The 21,595-nt window shown below is 41.1% G+C and overlaps 1 protein-coding gene across 7 annotated transcripts in view; it reads right to left on the bottom strand.

The window, feature by feature from the left end:
- ZBTB37 (zinc finger and BTB domain containing 37) overlaps positions 1 to 21,595 on the bottom strand; it is a 37,960-nt gene that overhangs the window by 9,864 nt on the left and 6,501 nt on the right. For 3 of the 7 annotated variants that reach the window (XM_061634151.1, XM_061634148.1, XM_061634149.1), the window contains exons 2-4: positions 18,085 to 19,035; positions 16,488 to 16,587; positions 531 to 10,717 (exon numbers count right to left, since the gene is read on the bottom strand). In XM_061634151.1, the coding sequence (XP_061490135.1) occupies positions 10,229 to 10,717; positions 16,488 to 16,587; positions 18,085 to 19,007 (1,512 nt within the window). In that variant the 5' untranslated portion in view covers positions 19,008 to 19,035 and the 3' untranslated portion in view covers positions 531 to 10,228. Of the gene's footprint in view, positions 1 to 523; positions 10,718 to 13,519; positions 13,564 to 16,487; positions 16,588 to 18,084; positions 19,036 to 21,595 lie in introns of those variants that run through there. The other 4 variants (XM_061634150.1, XR_009763636.1, XM_061634152.1 and 1 more) reach the window with 4 other exon arrangements.

Genomic DNA, 21,595 nt, shown 5'->3' with positions numbered 1-21,595 from the left:
GCAGAACATCAAGGGGGGTTGTTGCGAGGATCATAACAGCTCAAAATTTCATGGCACTTGGGTGACTTGAAGCATTCAATGGAACACACAATTCAACCTCTGACTACTCCACAAGGTCCCAGAAGCAGTATATTGAAGACTAGGATACAGGCCATAGAACTAATGACTCACATTTATCTGTACCTCGGAATGTTTTCACTTCTCTGCCAGCTGAAAACAATTCCACTTATGATCATGCCTCATGTATCAAAATGGAAAAAAAGTAATTTCAAATCCTACTAGTGCTGTGAAGAGATTTAAAGTTGTAAAAACAGCAAAATTTATTATGCATGTTTCTCCAGGAACATCATAAAGCAGAAAGTAATTCTATCCAGAAAGCAAAACCTGAAGGGAACATGGGAAGCTGCCTTAAACAGAGGCTTCATCAGCACTATGTATTTAAAGCAGTATCATACCTCTTTAAATAGTCATGGCTTCTCCCCCCAAATCCTGGGAACTGTAGTTTGTTAAGGGTGCTGAGAGTTGTTAGGAGACCCCCTCTTCCTCTCACAGAGCTACAATTCCCAGACTTCCCTGGGAAGAGTGATTGTTAAGCCACTCTGGGAATTGTAGCTCTGTGAGGGGAAGAGGGGTCCTCTTAACAACTCTCAGCACCCTTAACAAACTAAGTTCCCAGAATTCTTTGGGAGAAGCCATGGCTGTTTTTAAATGTTCAGTGCCGATGGGACCAGAGTCAGACCCACTGGGTACTGTCAGTATTGTCTACGCTGAATTGTGTCAGCTCTCTAGGGTTTCAACAGGTTTCACTCAGAAATACCTGGAGATGCCAGGGATTGAACCGGAGAACTTCTACAAGCAAACTCTTAGGTTTGTCCCACAGCACAGAATTCTCTGGCAAATTGGAATACCAGTGAAGACAAGACAGACTCAAAGAATTATTGAACAGAGCACCATATAAACATAACCATGAAGAAAAAAAATACTCGCACACATCTACTCAAATTATGCTGGATGGGCTGGGAGAGAACATACCCAATAAATATAGAGAAGTGAGCTAAAACAGAAAGGAGTTCATTGTGTCTCTTCAGCTACTTCCCTGGGGGTGGGGGTTGCTCTATACACCAACAACTTAAGCAGGTCTTAACCAGTGACTAGAATCTATGGATAAATGTAGCAGGGAAAGGGGAACAGTCTCCCTCTTTTCACTCTGCATCTATGGAAGCAGAAATGGCCCTGTCTTCTCATCTCCCCATTTTGTTCCATCAAAACACTGGCCACCAGGAAGAACGTAGGGGACAAGCTTGCACTGGACCCATAAAGGACTTACAGACTGGAAGTCCTGCAGGAACAGATGAAGCCATTCCCACTGTAAAAGGCAACTGCAATGGAATGGCTTGGCAGGAAGGAACAAGGAGGCTCGGGAGAGGCAGCGGAGAGGATGCAGGTTTCAAAAGTGTAATTCCGGGAGGAAGGGCAGGATATAAATTTAATAAATAAATAAATAATTTAATACAAAAATGTGGAATAATTGCAGAAGGGTCTTGCCAGAATATTTTATTTAGTTAGTACATTTTTATCCTAACCTTTCCCGAAGGAATCACGGCAGTAGAGATGGTTCTTTCCTCAGCCTCTCATAACAACCCTGTGAGGTAGGTAGGTTATGCTGAGAGTGAATGCCCAAAGTCATTCTGAGAGCTTCATAGCTAAGTGGAGATCTGAACCTCCCTGATACTCTAACCACAACAGCACATTCGTAATAGAAGGGGATGCAGTGGATGCCAAGCACATGTGATTCTTATGGGAACAGAACTTCTCAGTTTGAATGAAACAAGCTAGCCCATGCTCTCTAAAATCTATTTGCTTTCCTCTCCAACACAGAGATGTTCATTTCCATGTTACACAGCAACTGCTGGGAATTAACATCAATATCTGAATTTATCATGGCGATTATCTATGTGTCTGAGTGGGCTGTGAGATTATTATGGTACATGGAGTATGATCTTAGGGCTGGAAAGTATTATTTTATATTAAACTGCTGAAATGGACCACAAATATCATATTCACATGGACAGCCTGTAAACAAGTACAAATCTATAGAAATCTTCTTTCATGTAATTCAGGGCTTTTTTAATATTACTTTTTGCAGATTCAGGACGCTTTCCAGGCACAGCAAGTAAGTCTTCCACAACCCCATACAAGTCTGGATTATCACACGTGGCAAAGAATCTGGCTACTGATATAGAATCTTGGTCATCTCAGCTTGCTGGGGGGGGGAGGGAAGGAGGGAGAAGAAAACATTCTATTACATGATCCAGCAAGAGAATTCTTATGCTAAGTACTTCTTACACAATTAATGTACAGAATTTAAAAAATGCATTGATCCACCACCAGGGTCTCCAGTCACTCTCCTGCTGCGGCCGTGTTATGCCATATGGCTCCACCCATGCCTCCGTTACCCATAGTTTCCTTGCCAACTTGCTTCCTGGCCCAAAGTATCAATTTTTCAAACAAATTCAAAGATCAATTCAGAGAAAAGAGAATATTTATGTAAAATAAAATTTACATATATTATATATTTTATTCTGAGCACAGGTTACATTTGATTGGTACAGAAATCTTTTTGCTTAAAAGCAAAATAAAATTATGTTGTATATAATTTTTAGTGGTCTTTATATCCAAGGCCAATATTTTACTTCGCTGCTAATATAACATAACTGACAAATTCTCCTAACTGTGCTTTTATTTTAAAGAGCTAATCATATTCAAAATGTGAACATAATGCTAAATAATGCACATAATTTAGTCTAATTTGCATAAAGTTATTTATTAGTATACATTTATATGTGCAAGATTTCATTCTCTGAAGTGCAAACACACCAATCAGCCCAGTATATATATTGCTGGCTTTCTTCTAACAGACTCATTATCCAGACATCGACTCCGTAGCAAGTACATGAACTGGATGACACTGATTCATCTATGCAGATAGGAGAGCAACTCCTGGGAGCCATCCTCTATCCACAAGATGTATTACAAGAAGCAACTTTCAGATACTAGATTTTAACCCACTAACATTAAAGCAACCAATTCCAGCCATTTTTTCAGTACATCATCAAGTCATATACCAGCCTGGAAACTTCATGGTTCCCTATCAAGCCAAGCAAATTTCAGGTCTTTCTTCTTTTCCCAACTATCACCCCAAAGCTTTTAAATTCCACTTAAACAACCTTGGTTTGTTTCTGTAGTTAATTGATTCAAGTGGCTATGTTTTGTTCAGTATGCTTAGCTGCTTACTCTGGTGCAATCTTCTTCCAAATCATAGACAGGTGTTTTTTTTTAAAGAGTGAACAATTTTTTTCTTACCAGAACATCAACCCCATTTGTATTCGGCAGATTTCTAGGGTTTTGTTTTGCTTTTTTAAAAAAATGGACATAGTAGTTCCATCTGTGTTATTCTTAAACTGAAAATCTGCACATAAAACACAGCACAAATAAAAACCCACTAACAAGAGAAACATTTTTCTGAAGCTTTAAATTCTTGGCAACAGTTATTTTGAAAATGCTCCATACTACAAGCTCCTATCTGACAAAGAACTCTGTGTTACTAAAAAATTCTGCTACTTGTCATCAACTTTTGCTCTGTTCCTGCAGTTCTTATGGCTCACGCGGGTACTTCAACACACACAGAGCTCAGCATGAGCAGAGGCAGCTCCATCTCCAGTTAGTAATGTTCCATATGCCAAGGAAATAGGGGATTCTCAACACTTTGTAGATAGCATTCTCTGTCATCAAAGGAACAAAGATACCTCTTTTCATGTGGAAAGCTGGAGCCTCACTGGGTGAAGTATCCCTCATTCCTTGGGAGCAACACAGCAACAACTATAGCATCTTGCTATAAATATAGCCACTTCTGCTGGTTAGATCTTGTTAAGAATCTGTTGGTTAGATCTTGTTAAGAATCTGTTGGTTAGATCTTTCTGCTTTTCTGCTTCACAGAGCTACTTTCTCATACCAGTTGTTTTAAGGTCAAGACAGGCAACTTTAGAAATGCAGCACAGCTGTAGGTAGGGTTATTATCTAGGTAAGTGATGCAGAATCTGTGACCCTCCAGATGATGTTGGTTTCCAACTCCCATCAGCCCCAGCCACCACAGGGACAACGGGAATTATAGTACAACAACATATGACCAACAAGTTGGCTCCTTCTGATCCAGTGCCAGCAGCTCATTTAAGACAAAAGATATTGAAAGAGGCACATGCATAGCCAATAGATTTATCCTGTATTTCTAACTAATGTCAGTAAAGCTCTGTGTGGTCCTCATGTATAGCCATGGGGCTGTGTTGGCAGTTTCCAATCCAGAAACAGAGTGCAGAGTAGCTCAGCTCCACAAACAGCCCACACAGCACTGCTTTATTCCTCAGGTTGGAGTTTGTAGCAAACAGCAGTTCATGCCATCATGACTTTAAACAGCAGGATACTGTGTGGCATGCCACTGTGATGGAGTAAGTCATTTAGTTAACTTGCACTGCATCTGCTCACCAGGGAACAATTGCTAGTCATCAGCAGTGGACAAGGAAGTGGCAAATTACAAAATGGTATGACACTATCCCAAACCCTTCTTTTACCAAACCTAGATTTTATTTAAAAGCCCTAAAGTAGGATTTACACTATTGTTCTTTATCTTCATGCTTGAAAGGATGTCACACAGAGGAGGACCAGGATCTCTTCTCGGTCATCCCAGACTGCAGACCATAGAATAATGGGCTCAAGTTACAGGAAGCCAGATTTTTACAGGAAGCAATGGGACTTTCCCTTCCTCTTCTAACCTTGAGTATCCCCAAAATCTGCTCTGGAGGGTCTCTCAACCCTCTAGAGCCTATTCTGAGGGTGTGCGGGGAGGAGAGCTGCAGGGGAGGAGAGGAAGGGAGATTCAGTGTCCCAAGTAGACATCTCTTGCACTAGCAGAGCAAGAATGTTGGATCATAGAATCATAGAGTTGGAAGGGGCCTATAACGCCATCGAGTCCAACCCCCCGCTCAATGCAGGAATTAAAGCATACCCAACACATGCCTGCCCAGCTGTCTCTTGAATGCCTCCAGTGTTGGAGCCCACCACCTCCCTGGATAATTGCTTCCAATTACGTACCGCTCTAACAGTTAGGAAGGTTTTCCTGATGTTCAGTTGAAATCTGGCTTTCTCCAACTTGAGCCCTTTATTCTGTGTGCTGCACTCTGGGACAATTGAGATGCTGCCCTTACAATCCAATCCCATGCATGCCCCATCAGAATTAAGTTCAACTGAGTTCAGTGGCACTGTCAATCTACATTTTTTTTTATTGTCAACTATTTGTTTCCTAGTGCAGCAATGTTATGGTTCAGAATTACATCAGATTCACTCTATTGCTTTTGGCAACATAAATGCATAGCAGCAGACTCAGGGAGACAACTGCAAATTTCACATTCTGAAGGTTATTATTACTTGCATTTTATTTTCTGTTTTCTTGCAAGCATAGAGCGATGAAATCTATCCTACCCCTCAAGAGGGAATTACCTTAGGCAAGCTATCAAAATTAGACTTCTTGGCCTTTTCTGGCATTGAAGGAGAAAACAGTGGCCTGATCCAGGTAATATTAGTTTTTATTAAGTCCCGTTGAAAGGAATGAGACAAGTTATTCACCACAACTACCAGGCTATTGGCCACTAGTTAATGAGGTATTATGATATGGAAGGGTTTCACTTCCCCTTTGAATCACAGTTGAAATCACAGTTTAGCAAGGGTAAAAACCTGTAGCTGCACTGAATAGAAAGGCAGATTGCCAGCTCATCTGCACTGGAGAATCCAAACAAAAAACTATATTTGCCTCCCCTGTGGCTGAGATCACAGTATAGTCACTCCTTAGTCTTCCCTAAGGACACAGCGCCTGGACTAGGCTAATACCTTTGATGGCATATGTATTAGCAGAGTCAAGGCTGAGGTTTTAGCAGCAAACATGGTAACTCCTGTATAAGCAACTGCTCCACAATGGAAAAATTAGTCAAATGTTAAGTATCGACAGGTTTTTTTCAGTTATACATAACCCTACTGGCAACATTTGCCACTATCTTTTGAAAATAGCTAGCAATACACAGGGATATTATCAATATTGCTACACAAAGCATGAAGATGTTGAAACCAGTTTGTGTATGCAACAAAACCAGCCTGGCAAATGAGCCCACAAAATGTGTTACGCATCCACCAGCCCACACACACCTGCGTTAGTAATTTGCAGTCTAATAACTAAAAAAGAATCAACTTCAGAAAAAAGAACTGACCTAATCCTTAGGGTTTGAATTTTAGCCTTCTTCTCTGAGTACCCAGGGGAAAGGGTACAACCCCAGGGTAGAGTCAAGGAACACATCAGGCTGTTTTCTGTGTGGTTTGAAGAGGTTTTGCTATTTGCTCTGAGCTGCCAAGCAGAGCCAAATTTTTCTCCCAACTGGCCAAATGCCATCCTCTTTAGGCACTGTTGGTTCTGTCCTCTGGTCTACCAGACACCATCCCTTTTATCTCAAGCTCCGAGACTCAGGCATTTGCAAGGCTGATCAAATAAACTCAATTTTAATACTCTGCAACTGGAATCAAGCCCAGTTCCAGGTAGCCCTTGGTTAAAGTGCTTTCTAGGTGGCAGGCCATGGCAGTCTTACCTGGCCATGGTGGCAACTGTAGGCAGCCACAGAGCTCTAGATCAGTGCTAGATGCCTAGGAGCCACTCCTTTAATTTTCCACAATGCCCCAGAGTAACTGTACATTGGGGAATTGTGAGAAATGTAAATAGCAGCTCCCAGATGCAGCCACTTTTTTAAAGGAGGGTGGTCCAAAGCAGGCATCAGCAGTGGGCCCTCCTAGGGCCCCAGCAGCTACTCAAGAATGGCATGTACTGATGCCAGGCCTGATTGGAACGATGCAAATCACAGCTGTTTGCAGACATTCATGTAATGTTTGTGTTTTATTTAGGTGTACAATCTGAATGCAATTCTCTACAAGATTTCTACCTTTTTGTTTTCATTTATTCTGTCACAATCAAGAAAAAAGCTGACACACTAAAAAAAATCAGTCAAAAGGTTACATATCTCTGCTGAGTGCAGAAGGGCCAGTCCCTTACTATCAATATCTTCCAGAATATTGAAGGCCCGTACCTCAATCTAGCTCCAAAGGAATTTCAGGAATCTCTCTGTTACTATCAGGGCTAGAACCTTGCTTTCTGAATAAAAGGTCACAGTCTCAGGAGTGTTTTGTTTTTTTTGGCAATAACTAAAACTTTGTTAAGAGAGTATCTGACAGCCAAAGAGAGATCTAGATCCCCCAAGTTCTTTGTACACATTTGCATGCACAAAATAATGTTCCTCAATTGCATTCCTTAGTGGCTGCGTTTGGACATAATGTAAACCAAGTAGCATTGTAGGAATAAACTGCAGCAAGCCTTGAGCTCCTGTGCTACCCCCTCCCCTCTCCTTCAGTGTGGCTGCACAGAAATTGGAAGCTTCTGCTTCTGTTTTAAATTAACTGTAGGTTTGCATGTCATCTAAACCTTGAACTGTAATTACAATCTTAACTATAGTCCATTGAAACAATTCAGCTTCATGAATTATGGTTTGAAGTTCGGTTGTATGAACACACCCTAGAGTTCAGACAACATGCTAACCTCTAGTTAATCTGAAACAGAAACCAAACCTTGTGAACTCATTCTTGCGGCTGCACTAAAAGAGGGGTGGGTGGGAATGTGCAGCCCTAAGGATCATGTAGATTTGTTCTCATAATACTAAGTGAAAGTTTAGTGTTACATCTGAATGAGGTCACCCACTTTAGCTACAAACTGCAAACCTCATTTCAATGAGATCTGGGCAAGAATATTGGCTCGTTCACATGCAATTAGAAAAGATATGTTTCTACAGTGGCAAGTTAAAAACACCTTTCACAAGCTTTATTTTTCTATTAAAACTAAGCTCAGGCAAAAATGTAAGAAGTGTTTAATAATTGTGGCCAAGCTAACTAAAGAGGAGTCTTATCAGCAAGCAGGGAATTGCTGGCATGATCCTGGATTTCTTGGCTGCTCCTCTGTTCACAGTACTAGTACAACAACAACTTGTTCAAGAAACTCACACTTCTGTGAATACCACGTTCAATATTCCACTTCAACTCGATGCCACCTAAACTTGGACGGATTTTGCTGCAATTCTGTTTTGGAGAGAACTCTTCTGTATAGCCATTACAACACCATCACCAGCTCAGCTGAGAAACTTTCCCATTATAACTACATATAACATAAGTGTAGATAAATAAATGTATGCCTTACAGTTTGGTAATATTTTTAAAGTTCTATTTTTAAACGCTTAAAATCTTTGTTATAAGTAACTAGAAATATCTTTCAATGCTCTTTAGTGTAATTTTTCTTTTTTTGGTAGATTTGAAAGCTATAACTAAAGCAGCATATATATTCATATCTCTCTATTACCCTCCCTGCTTCAAGCCAAATGAGAGTGCGAGAGAGTTTGTTTAGGAGGGTCTCTTTCAACACTTCAGCTTCTTTTTGATGGTTCCATTTTCTGTGACCACAAAGCAAAACAACTTTCTCCCCATGAGATGGAGAACAGGATGAATTTCTCAGTTAATACAAAAAAAACAGAAGGGGGGAGGAAATCGAACACGTATCTGCTTTCCTTTGTTCTACCACTCAAAACAGCCCCATTTTTACAAGCAAGGAAACTTGTCTCAGGAGACCGGACTGGCCCAGTGTTAGTATAAAGAACCAGCATGTTTGCCATAAGGCCATCTCTTCCTTCCCATAATGACAGCATGATACCACCACCACCCCATTTAAAAACCTCTGCCTTCTCTTCGCTTTCCCTGTTCTTTTCCCATCAATCAGCTAATTACTTGATAATCACGTCATCAGCAATACCAGCATGATACCAGCTGCAAAGCCTGTGGCTCTTGGCCTTTTTTGTACATCAACTCAGTTCAGCACCAAAGCAGAGCTTAAACTGTTGCTGCTTATTTTGCAAGTCTCCGATACACATTCAAGAGATTTGCCCTTCTGCACCTGTAACCTTTCACTGACAAGCAATGTTCTGGGAAACTTGAGATAGGTATTTGCTGGGGTTGGCAGCTGCACTCTTATTCTTCCAGTAAACTCGTATGAAAAAATCCTACATAGGTTCAAGAAAATTGAAATTGACCCTTCTAAATTATGTAGATTGTTTCTGCATTTTTTCATAGAAAAATACCAAATACAGAGACATTCATAAACAGACAAGCCATGATTTCTTTCCCCATTGGGATTTGACTATTTTGATATACACATATTGCTGTTATATTAGATCAAGTGCAAGGGAGGCAAAAGATGACCTTTGGGACAAAGCCGCTATCTTAACAATTCATCATGACTAGAAACCTCATTCTATTTTTATAGTCTTCGCAGAGCCCAGACACTGAGCAAAAATTGCAAAGGATTATGAGCTATCCACCTTTTGCAACTGAAAATATTCCCCCTAAACATGGCAGAGCCTCACAGCCACTACCCTCTTTTTCAGTAGCTTAGTTAATTAAACATTGTGTCACCTAAAATACTGCTCAAAAGTTGCTTGCCTCATCACAAATAGGCAAGATCATGCACCTTGAATGGGCAAGCCAAAAAACCAAAAACCAAAAAGTCATTAAGTAATGGGTCAACTTTTAAGAGACACACTAAAATAAAATGAGATAAAATAGACAAGTTAGGTTTTACCAGGACAACCATTCTTCTCAAGAATTACCTGGAAAGTTTGAGGGGGCGGGAGCGAAGAGAGAGGGAGAATAACCAGTTCTTGTCTTCATGACTTCTTCAGTGATACAACCACTCTGATGAATACAGACACTAGTGCTCTGCATTCACCACAGCTATACCTCTACAGCCCACAGGACTACAGGGTCTGCTGCCAAGAAATAAAAAAGCTGTCACTTCTTGATCTCTACTGAATACATTTTTTAAAAAGCCCCCTCCCCCAAAAAAAGCTGTCAATCCCTGAATCAGAGGTTAGTTGGCCTAGTTTTTGTCCCATCCTTTTTTTTTGTATCTGTTCTATTTTGGCAACATCTTGGGAGCTTCTTTGTCCGGCGGCGACATTGCACAAATGAGAACACAAGCTCACCATCTCACTGGGGTTTGCTTACAGCTAGAGAGGATCCCCCTCACACACCCTTGCATTCCACTTCAGTCTGGCCCAGTGGTGGACACAGAACCCTGTGCTGTCTCCCCCACCAAGCTGATTTCTTCCTGAAGAGGAGATTCCTCCTCAGCCTGCCCTCTTGACGTGACAGTGGTCTCTGGGGAGATGCTGTGTGGCCCCTCCAGAGGCATGCAGCCAGGATGATTCTTACGAAAGTGCTGGTTGAGGATGGCCTGGAAGGGGAAGCTCTTCCCACAGACGTGGCAGTGGAAGGGTTTGTTGCCTGTGTGTTTGCGGATATGGTACTCCAACTGATCCTTGCGAGTATACTTTTTGCCACACATACGACAAACAAAGGGTGTGATACCCATGTGGAGCCGCATGTGCCGGTCCAGGCTGCCCTTCTGGTTGAAGGATTTGGCGCAATAGATGCAAGTGAGACGTGGGTTGTAGCGAAACCACCGTTCAGATACTTCCTGTTCCCGGAGATATTCAACATAGCCACTCACTCCTACTATGGCAGACTCTTCCACCTAGACAGAAATATTACAGACAAAGAGGAAAGATAATTAGCTAGTTTGTATGTGGGAACAGGATCATTTTTTTTCTTCAACATAAAGATTATAAGAGAGCCAGTGACTTGGGCTGGGAAGACCCATGTTCAGATTCCCTCTCAGGGCCAAAATAGATCCAACATAGGCAAGCACCTTTGTGTAGTCACATGTCTCCTCCATTATTTGTATTTATTTAACAAGATTTACACACGTCACTAAATCAAAAATATCTAAGTAGTTTAATTATAATGTTAATTAAAAATAGCAATAAAAGCAAACAGAAAACACAAACATTAAAACAGATAAAATAGTTTTAAAAAACCAATGTCCATAATAAAAGTTACATTTAACTGTGTAGATCTGCATAAACAAAAACATTTTTAGCACATGTTGAAAACAGTATAATGAAGGCACCTGCTCAGTATCAATAGGCAGAGAGTTCCAGATAATATGTGTTGGCACACGACAACAACGGTTTCTTGTAAGTGCAGATTCAACACTGTGGGGCACTTGTAAAAGTACCAATTCCACAGATTAACATATGAAGCTTATGGGTCTAGGTAAGGAAAAAAGTATCTACAATGATGTAGTGCACAGAGGCAAGGCAGGATTCAATTCAACCTATCCACATGCCCCCATTTAGCACTGCAGGCACAGGGTTTGGATTGAGCAGAAATACTTAATACAAGCACATACAAGAGAACTGGGAGGCCCAAATTTAGGGCTGTATTATGACTCGCCACAAACAACTTTATATTCAAAAATAACTTTTGAATATAGTTGGGGGTGAACAAGATATTCAATGGGTCTTTACAGAGCTCACTTATGTCCCATAACTGATAATAGTTCCTTTCTATCTCTCAACCCCTCATTACTTGCAGCAATAACAAGTCCCTTCTAAAAAGGCAACACTGGAGGCATGAAAAAGATAAGATTCTGCCACATTCAATATGGTCTTGGAATGGGAACAATTTACAACTCTTTCATGAGCAGAAAAATAAGCAATATTCAGGTTAGAAATCAAGAGGGCTATGCAGACATGAGGGATCTCTTGAACAAGGCTGGTCAATTTGAGCTGAGAAAATATTTAAAATCAATTGGTTAGTTACAAATGGCATCATTCACCAGCAGAAACTACAAATGAAGCTTTGTGCAACTTGGATTGTCTTTGAAAAATGTTGTGATCAGTCTTCAAGAGGGACAAAAGGGATTATTTCATTCATCTACATTACCACACTATATTGAAACTCTAAGGATATGATGGTGGAATGGAGACAAGGGGACCTTGAGATTGTAATTCCACAGAAGAGGTAGAATGGTATGTGGAATATCCAAAAGGAGTCTATGCTGATGCTGGTACACCACTGGCATTTGAATCTGGGGAAAATGCATTACATCAACACTGTCACCTGCGAGTTGGAGGGGATGTGTAATGCAAGGTTGTCTCTTCCATCTATAGTGGAATTGCCTGTTCATGCAGGATTTTTTATTAAACATCCATGGGATGACATTTGATATAACCAAGCAGCTGATTGCACCAGACCCAATGTTTGTGTTACTGCCCATCTCCGAGCCTCAGAAAATGCCTGCTGTAACACATTAGTATTAATAATGCTAATGGCCACTTGTGCGGAAATAGCCAAATACTGGAAGTGGCACTACAAGGGCTTACTTTAATTACAATATGAAATTGGTCTAACTGACTTGTTCCACATTTTTTTCCTTGTTAAAGTGTTTTTGTTATGATAAAAAAACCTGTTCCCCTTGCCCCTTTATATGTGAATGGGCAGACAAACATGGCTTACACTGCCACATTCCATATGACCACCGCGTGACCTTGAGTCAGTCACTCTCTCTCAGGCTATTTAACAGGCTGCTGTTAGAGTTTGCACTCAGAATTCATTGGAGGAAATGCAAGATTAAACCTTGACAAATAAAGCTAAACTTCAACAGACCTCAAATCTGACATAGATTGATTGTATGAGGATGAAGCATTTGCATCCTGATCTTCTAAGGGGCTCTGAGTTGTGTCCATCAAGGATTTAATATCTTCTCTTAGTAATGACTAAGTCCAGACAGAATCAGAGAAATTTATATTTCTCTGGCATGATTTTGATCAGATGTCGGGAACCTTTGGCCCTCCAGACGTTGCTGAACTACACCTTCCAAAATCCCTGCTTGCTAGAGCTGATGTGAGGTATAGTTCAGCTACAGCCGGAGCCAAGGTTGCCAACCTTTTTGGACCCGAAGGCACATTTCAAATTTTGAGTGAGTGCTGGGGGTACCAGTCACAAAATGGCTGCCATGGGGGCATGGCATAACACAAAATTAGAGTAGTTATGGTGAAGCTTTTTCTATAATTGTCTTTCCATACTAGAAAAGGCTTGACCTGTTGAATTTCTGCCTGCTGTAAGACAAAGAAACCTGTTTTCCCTCAGTGCTGGCCCTAAACCAAAGTCTAGCCTGCCATCCTATACCCATTTACCTGGAAGTAAGCCTTGTAAAACCCAAACAGAACTACCTCTGAGTAGACATGTATACCATAGTAAATTAACTATACACTGAATTCTTAATGGGTTCCTGGTCTTTAGCTGGAGATGTGCCTAAGCCTCTTTGCAAAGTTGGGGGGGAGGGAGGTTGTTTATTTATTTATTTTATTTATTTTATTTAATTTATATACCGCCCTAAGCCCAAGGGCTCTCTGGGCGGTGTACATAAAATAAACATTCACCCATACTTATTGTGTAGTAGTATTTGCAGAAAATAAGTTCTAGAGACTACCTGATTTCAGGTGAACCCAGCACAGGAAAGATTCATCCTGGTTGCTAGGGAAAAAGGAAGGGCAAATTCCAAGAATTAGGAAAAAAGACAAAAGCAGGAAAAGGGCACTAAAAGGGAGGGCAAAATAGCAGCTCTTTAGAACCCTAGGGATTCCTGTTGCATGGTGTCCAAACAACTCATTTATCAATCACAGCTCTGACTTCACTTATTGGCTTAATAACACAGACAGGAAGCAGCAGCCAGGCTGGCTCATTTCACATAAATTGTTTAGAAGAGTGCCTGCACATTTTGCTCTATAACTTTCTCTCTAGGAGGGCTAGAGACTTACTTTTTAATGAAAGTTCAGATTTTGGGCTACCTGCTGGGGGTGCTACTGAAGGCCTTTAAGGATGCCATGGTGCCTGTGGGTGATGGGTGATGACTCATAATCTGGAGGACCAAAGTTTCCCCACACCTGATTTATCTGTTGTTTAAGGGCAGAATCATACGTTACAAGGATAATACAACCCAAAAAGTGGACCCTTGCATTTCATTCTTCTCCGTCTGCAGTATATAGTAACAATTTTGCTAACTGCATATGATATAGCCATCCTGTATCATGGCTTCTGCAAGCAGGGAAAAGCACAGCATGGTAATGTTGCAGTTCTGGAAAATTATGCTCTGTAAGGGGAGAGGAAGAATGGAACACAAGGGTTCCCTTTTTGGCATGTGATGGCCAAATAGGGTTAGAAATTCAACATATGTATCCCTCCAAAATAAGACGGCGGAAGTGGTGGGCAGATTCCACTGCCTTGGTGATTGATGTATATGAGAAATAGGGACCAAGCATCCAAAAATCCATCATGGTGCATTTCTCATCTGACCTGTTTACTCCACTGAGTTAGTTTCTCATTCAGTGCCAAATGCCAGACTCTATACTACCACCTTTTAAGAGAGAATTTGGCTACACCTTTCCAGTTCTATGCAATTTCCAACTTCTAACTTATTGCCGTAAATAACAACTCAGTATTTAAGTCTTTGTGCAACTATTTCAAGTTTTCATCCTTAAAAAGGGTGAGCAGCACAACAGCAAGATCTCCGCTTATGAGCAGTAATAGCATATGCTCCAGAGAAGCAAAGATTACAGACCAAAAGCTTTGCATTGAACACAAGAGGGTTTTAAAGATTTAAGACACACACATCTGTTTTATCAGGGGCATCATTACTGTCTACAAGCAGTCTTGATGCTTTTTCCTAAATGGAAATGGTTTGTGTGTTTTGTAAAGATGTTGGATTGAAGTAGTCTGGAGGGATGACATAACAGAGGTTTACAGAGCTGCGTGAAGCAAGTGGCAAGAGACACGTTATACTCTCTAAACTCAGAATCATCCAATGAGACAGACTGAGAGTAGGTCCATAATTAAGAGAAGTATTTCTTAACACTGAATACTGGACAAGGTAAGCATTTCCCCGATCCAGTAAGGTACTCTTAAATTCTGAGAGATGGACTATACTTATGCATTTAAGTTTAGATTATTTCTTTTGTAATATTGAATTTATTTTATGTTTGCTAAATTGTTTATTGTCTTATTTGAATGTATTGCTATGTTTTGTAAATTGACTTCTCTCCCTCCCCCAGGGCTTTTATTTTGAGTGCTTGTTATAAGCCACTTTGGGCACAGGTCACTGTGGAAAGGGGACATATAAATAAACCCAATCAACCAATCAAATTCTTATACAGAATATTAAAACCACAGTCAAAGGTTTGGGGCCTTGGAGAAATCCTTGGACAGCCAATGAATTCTGTGGGGTTTTTGCCATGTTTTGCTGCAACTGGCTGACCAAAGTGTTATCTCCTGCATGCCTTTACTCATACTTGCATGTTCAGACTATGGAGTAATTGCTGCCACAGTGTTATCAGAGCAAGAAAGTACAGCCTCACTGCTCAGGATAAACTATGGGTGATATCTAGCATTAGACATACCCATTGAAATCAATGAAAATTGATTTCAATGGGTCTACTCTGAGTGTGACTTTGTTAGGTATCACCCTATGTAAGTTAAAGTTACTTAACTTACTTTGTATAATCTATTCTGCTAAATATTTACAGCTATACAAATTCATTTAAGCAGAGTGCTTTATACTGAGGGCAGATAATTTTCTCAGAATGGCTGCTTTAGGCACAGATTACTGCAGCCTTATTTTACATGTTATAGAATTCACTAACAGAAGATGCTATAATGGCTTTAAAAGTGGGTTCTTAAAAGTATCGAGCATAAGTCTATTTGCCAGTAGCCAAGTGGAATGTCCAGATTCAAAAACACTATGTATAGTTTTGTTATATACTTAGTATAGTATATCTTAGTATAGTATATTCATACATGTAAAACATAAGTACATGAAACTGCAATAATTACATATTGTCCCATTGTTTATTCCATCTCCATCTTATTCCTCTTTCTCAGTTTTCCCCTTCTGTAATTTTCTAGATTGTAATTCTACTCATTCCGTGTAAAGTACATGTATATAAACAACCCAGTAAAACCTATTATTCATCATTTCTTCTGCAGCGTACTCAGTAAGTTTCATTCTTTTGGTACATGACTCTTTCTCTGATCCCCCGTCCTTTATTCTTGTTCAATTTTGCTGAACTTCTTAACCCCTTCCCTTCCCATTACCCTCCCTACTGTGTCATGTCTTTCAGACTGCAAATCCATCTATCACTTGCTGCCTGCTCCACTATAAACAGCCTATTTGTAGACACCTACATGAATACTAATACAATGGAAGCTCATTATAACACAGGGTCGGGGAACAAAGGATGCACCTGCGCTATAAGGTTTCCATGTTATAATGAAAACCATGGTACTGTACACAGTATTGTACTTGGGGACATAGTTATACCCACAATATATCCAAATCTATTATAACAAACGAGTTATAATGTGCTTCCACTGTAGTAGTAAAGCCCTAGTAAAAGAATACCCACCTGGGAACTGGGTTGCTTAGGTTCATCCATCCGCCATGGAGATTCACTTTTTGACCTGTACCGCTCATTGACAGTAACCACACTACCAGAAGGGCTAAATCTGTGAATGGAAATAGAGATTAATGGATATTTGGGCAATATAATAATATCTGGAACAAAAGAAATGAGAAACAGAAGATCTGTTCAAAAATATTAGTCATAACATCAGATTTGTTGTTGTTAATAAAGTTACTTCTGTGTTGCCAATGAAGATATGTTAAGGCAACCCAGCAACTTACAAATGTACCCAGAAGGTTTAAGAAGCAACGTAGCTTCCTGGGGGCAAGAAGAGTAGTTAGGACAAGAAGAGAGGATGAACTGTCTCAGGCCTATTCACTCAAGGAGAAATTCACAGTGAACACTATTACTATGCAAATCTCTGTTCAAGACAGAAATCACTTTTGTTATACTTACTGGTATGTCTGACACATGAACCTCAGTGACCACCTCTTCTACAAGAGGAGCCAAGAGTACTCTCACAGTGTTACTATTTCTGTTTCAAGTAAGAACACTATGCAAACAAAAAGGCTCAATTTAGACATTCTGCCAAATCATATTAAAGAAGCTTAACCATAGAAAATTCACCATATCTCAATAGACAAACCATGGTTTGAAAACCATAACTTGTACTAACTATGGTTTGGTGTGATGTCTGCATTGACAAATCCTAGTTACAGCCCCTGCTCCATCTTCAGAGGCCACTGTACCTACAGATCAGACAGCTGTGCAAATGGAAGAAGAAAGCAGGAAAGCAGCTCAAAACTACGAATTGGTACGATGCCTAAGCTGAACCAGTGACTGGCTCACAGCTACAGAATTGCCTTCCCTTAAGTGATCCATCTCACCCCTGTGCAACTTTTTTGGCTGAGATTTTTAGCATGTTTTTATATTTTGAATCTGTATTCTGAATACATGTATGTTACAAAAATTAGTTACCCACTTAGAGCCTTCAGGGTAGAACAGGCTACAAAAAGATAGATTGGAAATTATTACTTTAGTTTAGATCAAATCCAGTTAAGATATAAATAAATACAAACCTAGGGAGGCCAGGCAATATGTGACACATCTCAAAAACATATTAGATTGTGTACAAGAGGTGTTGAAGTCTTACCATAGAAACCACTTCTGAGAAAAGGTGAGTAATCTATCAGTGAATGTTAGGGACTTATTAGCAATTTCCAGAAATAGGAACATGAAGAAGATAAACCCTTCATAGCATCCGATTTCCTTTCAAAAGCAATACCATAGGAAATGGATAGAACATATATCTGCTGGGGTAGATCAAATTCCACTCTGGAGATTATGTGAAACCTAACTGAGGGATGGAATCTCATCACCATATTCTAGAATACCCTCTGACTGCCCAATTCATCATTTCTGCACATTCTGCTGTTTTCTCTGCAAACTGTAACATCAGTCCCTTTTATCATGCCTTGTCCCCTGTGACTTCTTTGGACTGTAAGCTCTAGACAGCAGGAATTATGGTGCTTGCACATTGCCCAGAGCACTCTCGGAAGAAAATCAGTATTAAAAAAGTAATAATAATAGACAGTCTCACCTGTCAATCTCAGTGCTGGTTGGCCTGGCCACTTTTGCTCCTGATGAGCCTAAAGTGTAACTTTCCTGTCCCATTGATCCATGGCCTGTAGTATCAATTACCATGGCGGTGACCTCCTCAGCACTGCTTCCATCTTCTCCAGATGGCTGATTTTCTGTCCCCAGCCACTCCTCCAGGTTTTCTGTTTTGATTCGTACTGCTCCAAGAACTTTGACATCATCATCACCCTGCCCACCATGGTCTGCCACTCCCGTCTCCACATACCACTGACCTGCCCTATTAATCCTCAGTATGGGCTCCCTGCTCTCCACATCTGAGCTCTGTTCAATTATCTGAGGGCTTGTAGACTCCTCAGGAGGACTAAGTTCCCGAATGTCCAGCACGGTGCTGACCTGGCCCATTCGGCTTCCTTTTGGGGTGCTGTGGTGTGGACTCAAAGAGCGATTCAGAGATGGGGAAGCCCGATGAGATTCTGGAGGCCGTTCTTGATGCTTTGCCCTTGTTTGGCTCAATTCTGCTTCAACCTCAGCCACATTAATTTTGAAATGAATGCCCTCCAAGATCTGTGTACACTTGTCTATAATATGTTGCATCTGCAGAAAACTGGCTGCAGTCAGGTAGCTTATGATATCAGCCAACTGGAGGCATATCCGCCCAGTGTAGCAGAAAGAGAGCAGTTGCTCAAAGACAGTGGGGTTCTTGATGACAGAGATGGAGACGGTGCTCATCTCGTTGAGTGACATGTGGTCCCGGAAGTAAGGCGAGCTGGCAGCCAGCACTACCTTGTGTGCCCTGAATGCCTGGCCCTGCACATTGACCACAATGTCACACAGCCGGCCCTGCATGCGCAGCTGGTTGAGGTGGCTCAGAACAGAATTGCTGAAGTCAGGAATCTCCAACTGAATGTTCCCACTTTTCTCCATGACGGCTCCAGTTGCAGGTGGAGCAACCCTAACAAAAGAAAATGGCACCACCGGTAGGATTAGAAAATATTTATCTTGATGCCTGCTTCTCATACTGCATGAGGAAGACAATAGGTCAAAAATAGTCAGTTCTCAGAAAATGAATTTGCATACACTTTTGGAAATGAATATGACTCACAAGAGGCTAAAATGCATACAAGTTCCCTTAAACTTATTGCTCAAAATGGGTGGTGGTGGTGAGAGAAACAGTAGTAAAGCAATTAGGGCTGGTATATATAATACCTAATTCAGATCCATAACATTAGAATATTGGCCATCTAACAGTACACATTGTCTAAACCAATTGGGTTTCAGGACTGGTCACGGAACTGAAACAGCCTTGGTCGCTCTGGTAGATGATTTGAGGAGGGCATTAGATAGGGGAGAATTCACCTTTCTTGTCCTCCTCGATCTCTCAGCGGCTTTTGATACTGTTGACCACAGTATCCTGTTACATCGCCTGGAGGGATCGGGAATTGGAGGCACTGTATTACAGTGGTTCCGCTCCTTTCTCTCCGATAGGCACCAACAGGTATCATTGGGGGAGGAGGTCTCAGACCCTTGGCCTCTCAATTGTGGTGTGCCACAGGGTTCTATCCTCTCTCCCATGCTATTTAACATTTACATGAAGCCGCTGGGGACAATCATTAGGAGATTTGGGCTGCAGTGTCACCAATATGTGGATGACACTCAGCTCTATCTCTCATTTAAATCTTCACCAGAGTTGGCTGTGGGACCTTGTCCAAGTGCCTGGAATCCGTGAGTGGATGGATGGGAAGGAACAAGCTGAAGTTGAACCCTGATAAGACCGAGGTGCTGCTCGTGGGGGACAAGAGAAGGTTGGGAGATGTTGACCTGAGGTTCAATGGGGTGAGTTTACCCCTGAAAGACCAGGTCCGCAGCCTTGGGGTTGTACTTGATTCCAAGCTGTCCATGGAGGCTCAGATTTCGGCAGTGAGCCGGGCAGCCTGGTATCAACTACACCTTATACGAAGGCTGCAACCCTACCTTCCTGTTCATCAGCTCCCACAGGTAGTACACGCCCTGGTCACCTCTCGTTTGGATTACTGTAATGCGCTCTACATGGGGTTACCCTTGAAAACGGTCCAGAAACTACAACTTATACAAAATGCGGCAGCTCGACTACTTATGAACAGTCGCCGCCGGGATCACATCACACCAGTGTTGTTCGATCTACACTGACTTCCAGTTGTCTTCCGGGCCCAATTCAAGGTGTTGGTATTAACCTTTAAATCCCTATACGGTCTCGGCCCAGTTTATCTAAAGGAGCGCCTTCAACACCACCAATTATGCCGCCCGGCAAGATCAGCCACACAGGGCCTTCTCTCAATCCCGCCGACAAAAACAGCTAGATTGGCGGGAACTAGAGAGAGGGCATTCTCAGTGGCGGCCCCCACACTCTGGAACTCCCTCCCACAAGATCTACGGCATGCCTCTTCCCTAAATGTATTCCGTAAAGCCTTAAAGACCTGGCTCTTTCAACAGGCCTTTGGGATTTCCGGGGAGGGTAAATTGTTATGACTGAAATGCCTCTTACCCTGCATTAGTGCTGTTGTTGCTGCTGTATTGTTTTTATTGTATTATTGTATTTTATCATATTGTGTTTTAACTGCTACATGTACGTCGCCTAGAGTGGCCATTGGCCAGATAGGCGACACAGAAATTAAATTATTATTATTATTATTATTAAACTTTCTCCCTCAAGCATTCTCCTTCATAATAATATAACTATCTTACAGAAGAGATACTTTAACTCTGCCCCTTAGCTCTCCCTTTTGCCATATTTCTATTCATTAGCTAATCAACATCTACCGCAAATGAATCCCAAACACTTTATATGAGTATCATCTCCTGCTCCAGTCTTGCTGACAAGAATGCTACTTTCACAAGAACAAACACTTCTTTCAATAGCGTATGCTCACTTCCAGTAAACTGAACGTGCTAAAACTTTAGAGTGGGTTAAGGTAAGGGACACTGCTCAGGTTATAGCTCATGACCTGCAATGTTTGACCACTGTAACAGTCACCTATTTATTTCAGATTAGCCAAAATACATTAGCCACACACTAATCTACCAGTCACAATATTATCGCATATGCTAAGCGGGATTTTCAGACTATTCTTTAATTATAAGCAAAGCAGAAATAAGTGTCCTGAAACTTTCTGAAGGTTGTAGCAAAAAAATATTTGGGACCAATTTACAAAGTGCCCAATGAGAGAAACAATATATACAGAAATATATACAGAAATATATACACAATCATTTGACTTCTGCTATCCTTTCGGCTGGTAAGCATAACTCTAAATAAGATGGAAAACCTATAGAAAGAGTGAGAGGGCAATAGAGACCACAAGGCTATTTACTGGAATCTAATCTGTGTGATGCCACTGGATACGGGGCCAAGAACTCAATGTACCCAAGTCTAGACACGGCAGTGGGGTACCATGCTCAGGCATCATGATGTCATTGTATGCATATGTCATAATGTACTCTAGGAATAGATCAGAATAAGGAAAAACTCCCCAACA

This window comes from Rhineura floridana, chromosome 6 (assembly GCF_030035675.1).
Source record: "Rhineura floridana isolate rRhiFlo1 chromosome 6, rRhiFlo1.hap2, whole genome shotgun sequence".
In the NCBI taxonomy this organism is placed as follows: Eukaryota; Metazoa; Chordata; class Lepidosauria; order Squamata; family Rhineuridae; genus Rhineura; species Rhineura floridana.
The sequence above is the reverse complement of the archived record's forward strand: the minus strand, read 5'-3'. Positions and strand labels throughout refer to the sequence as shown.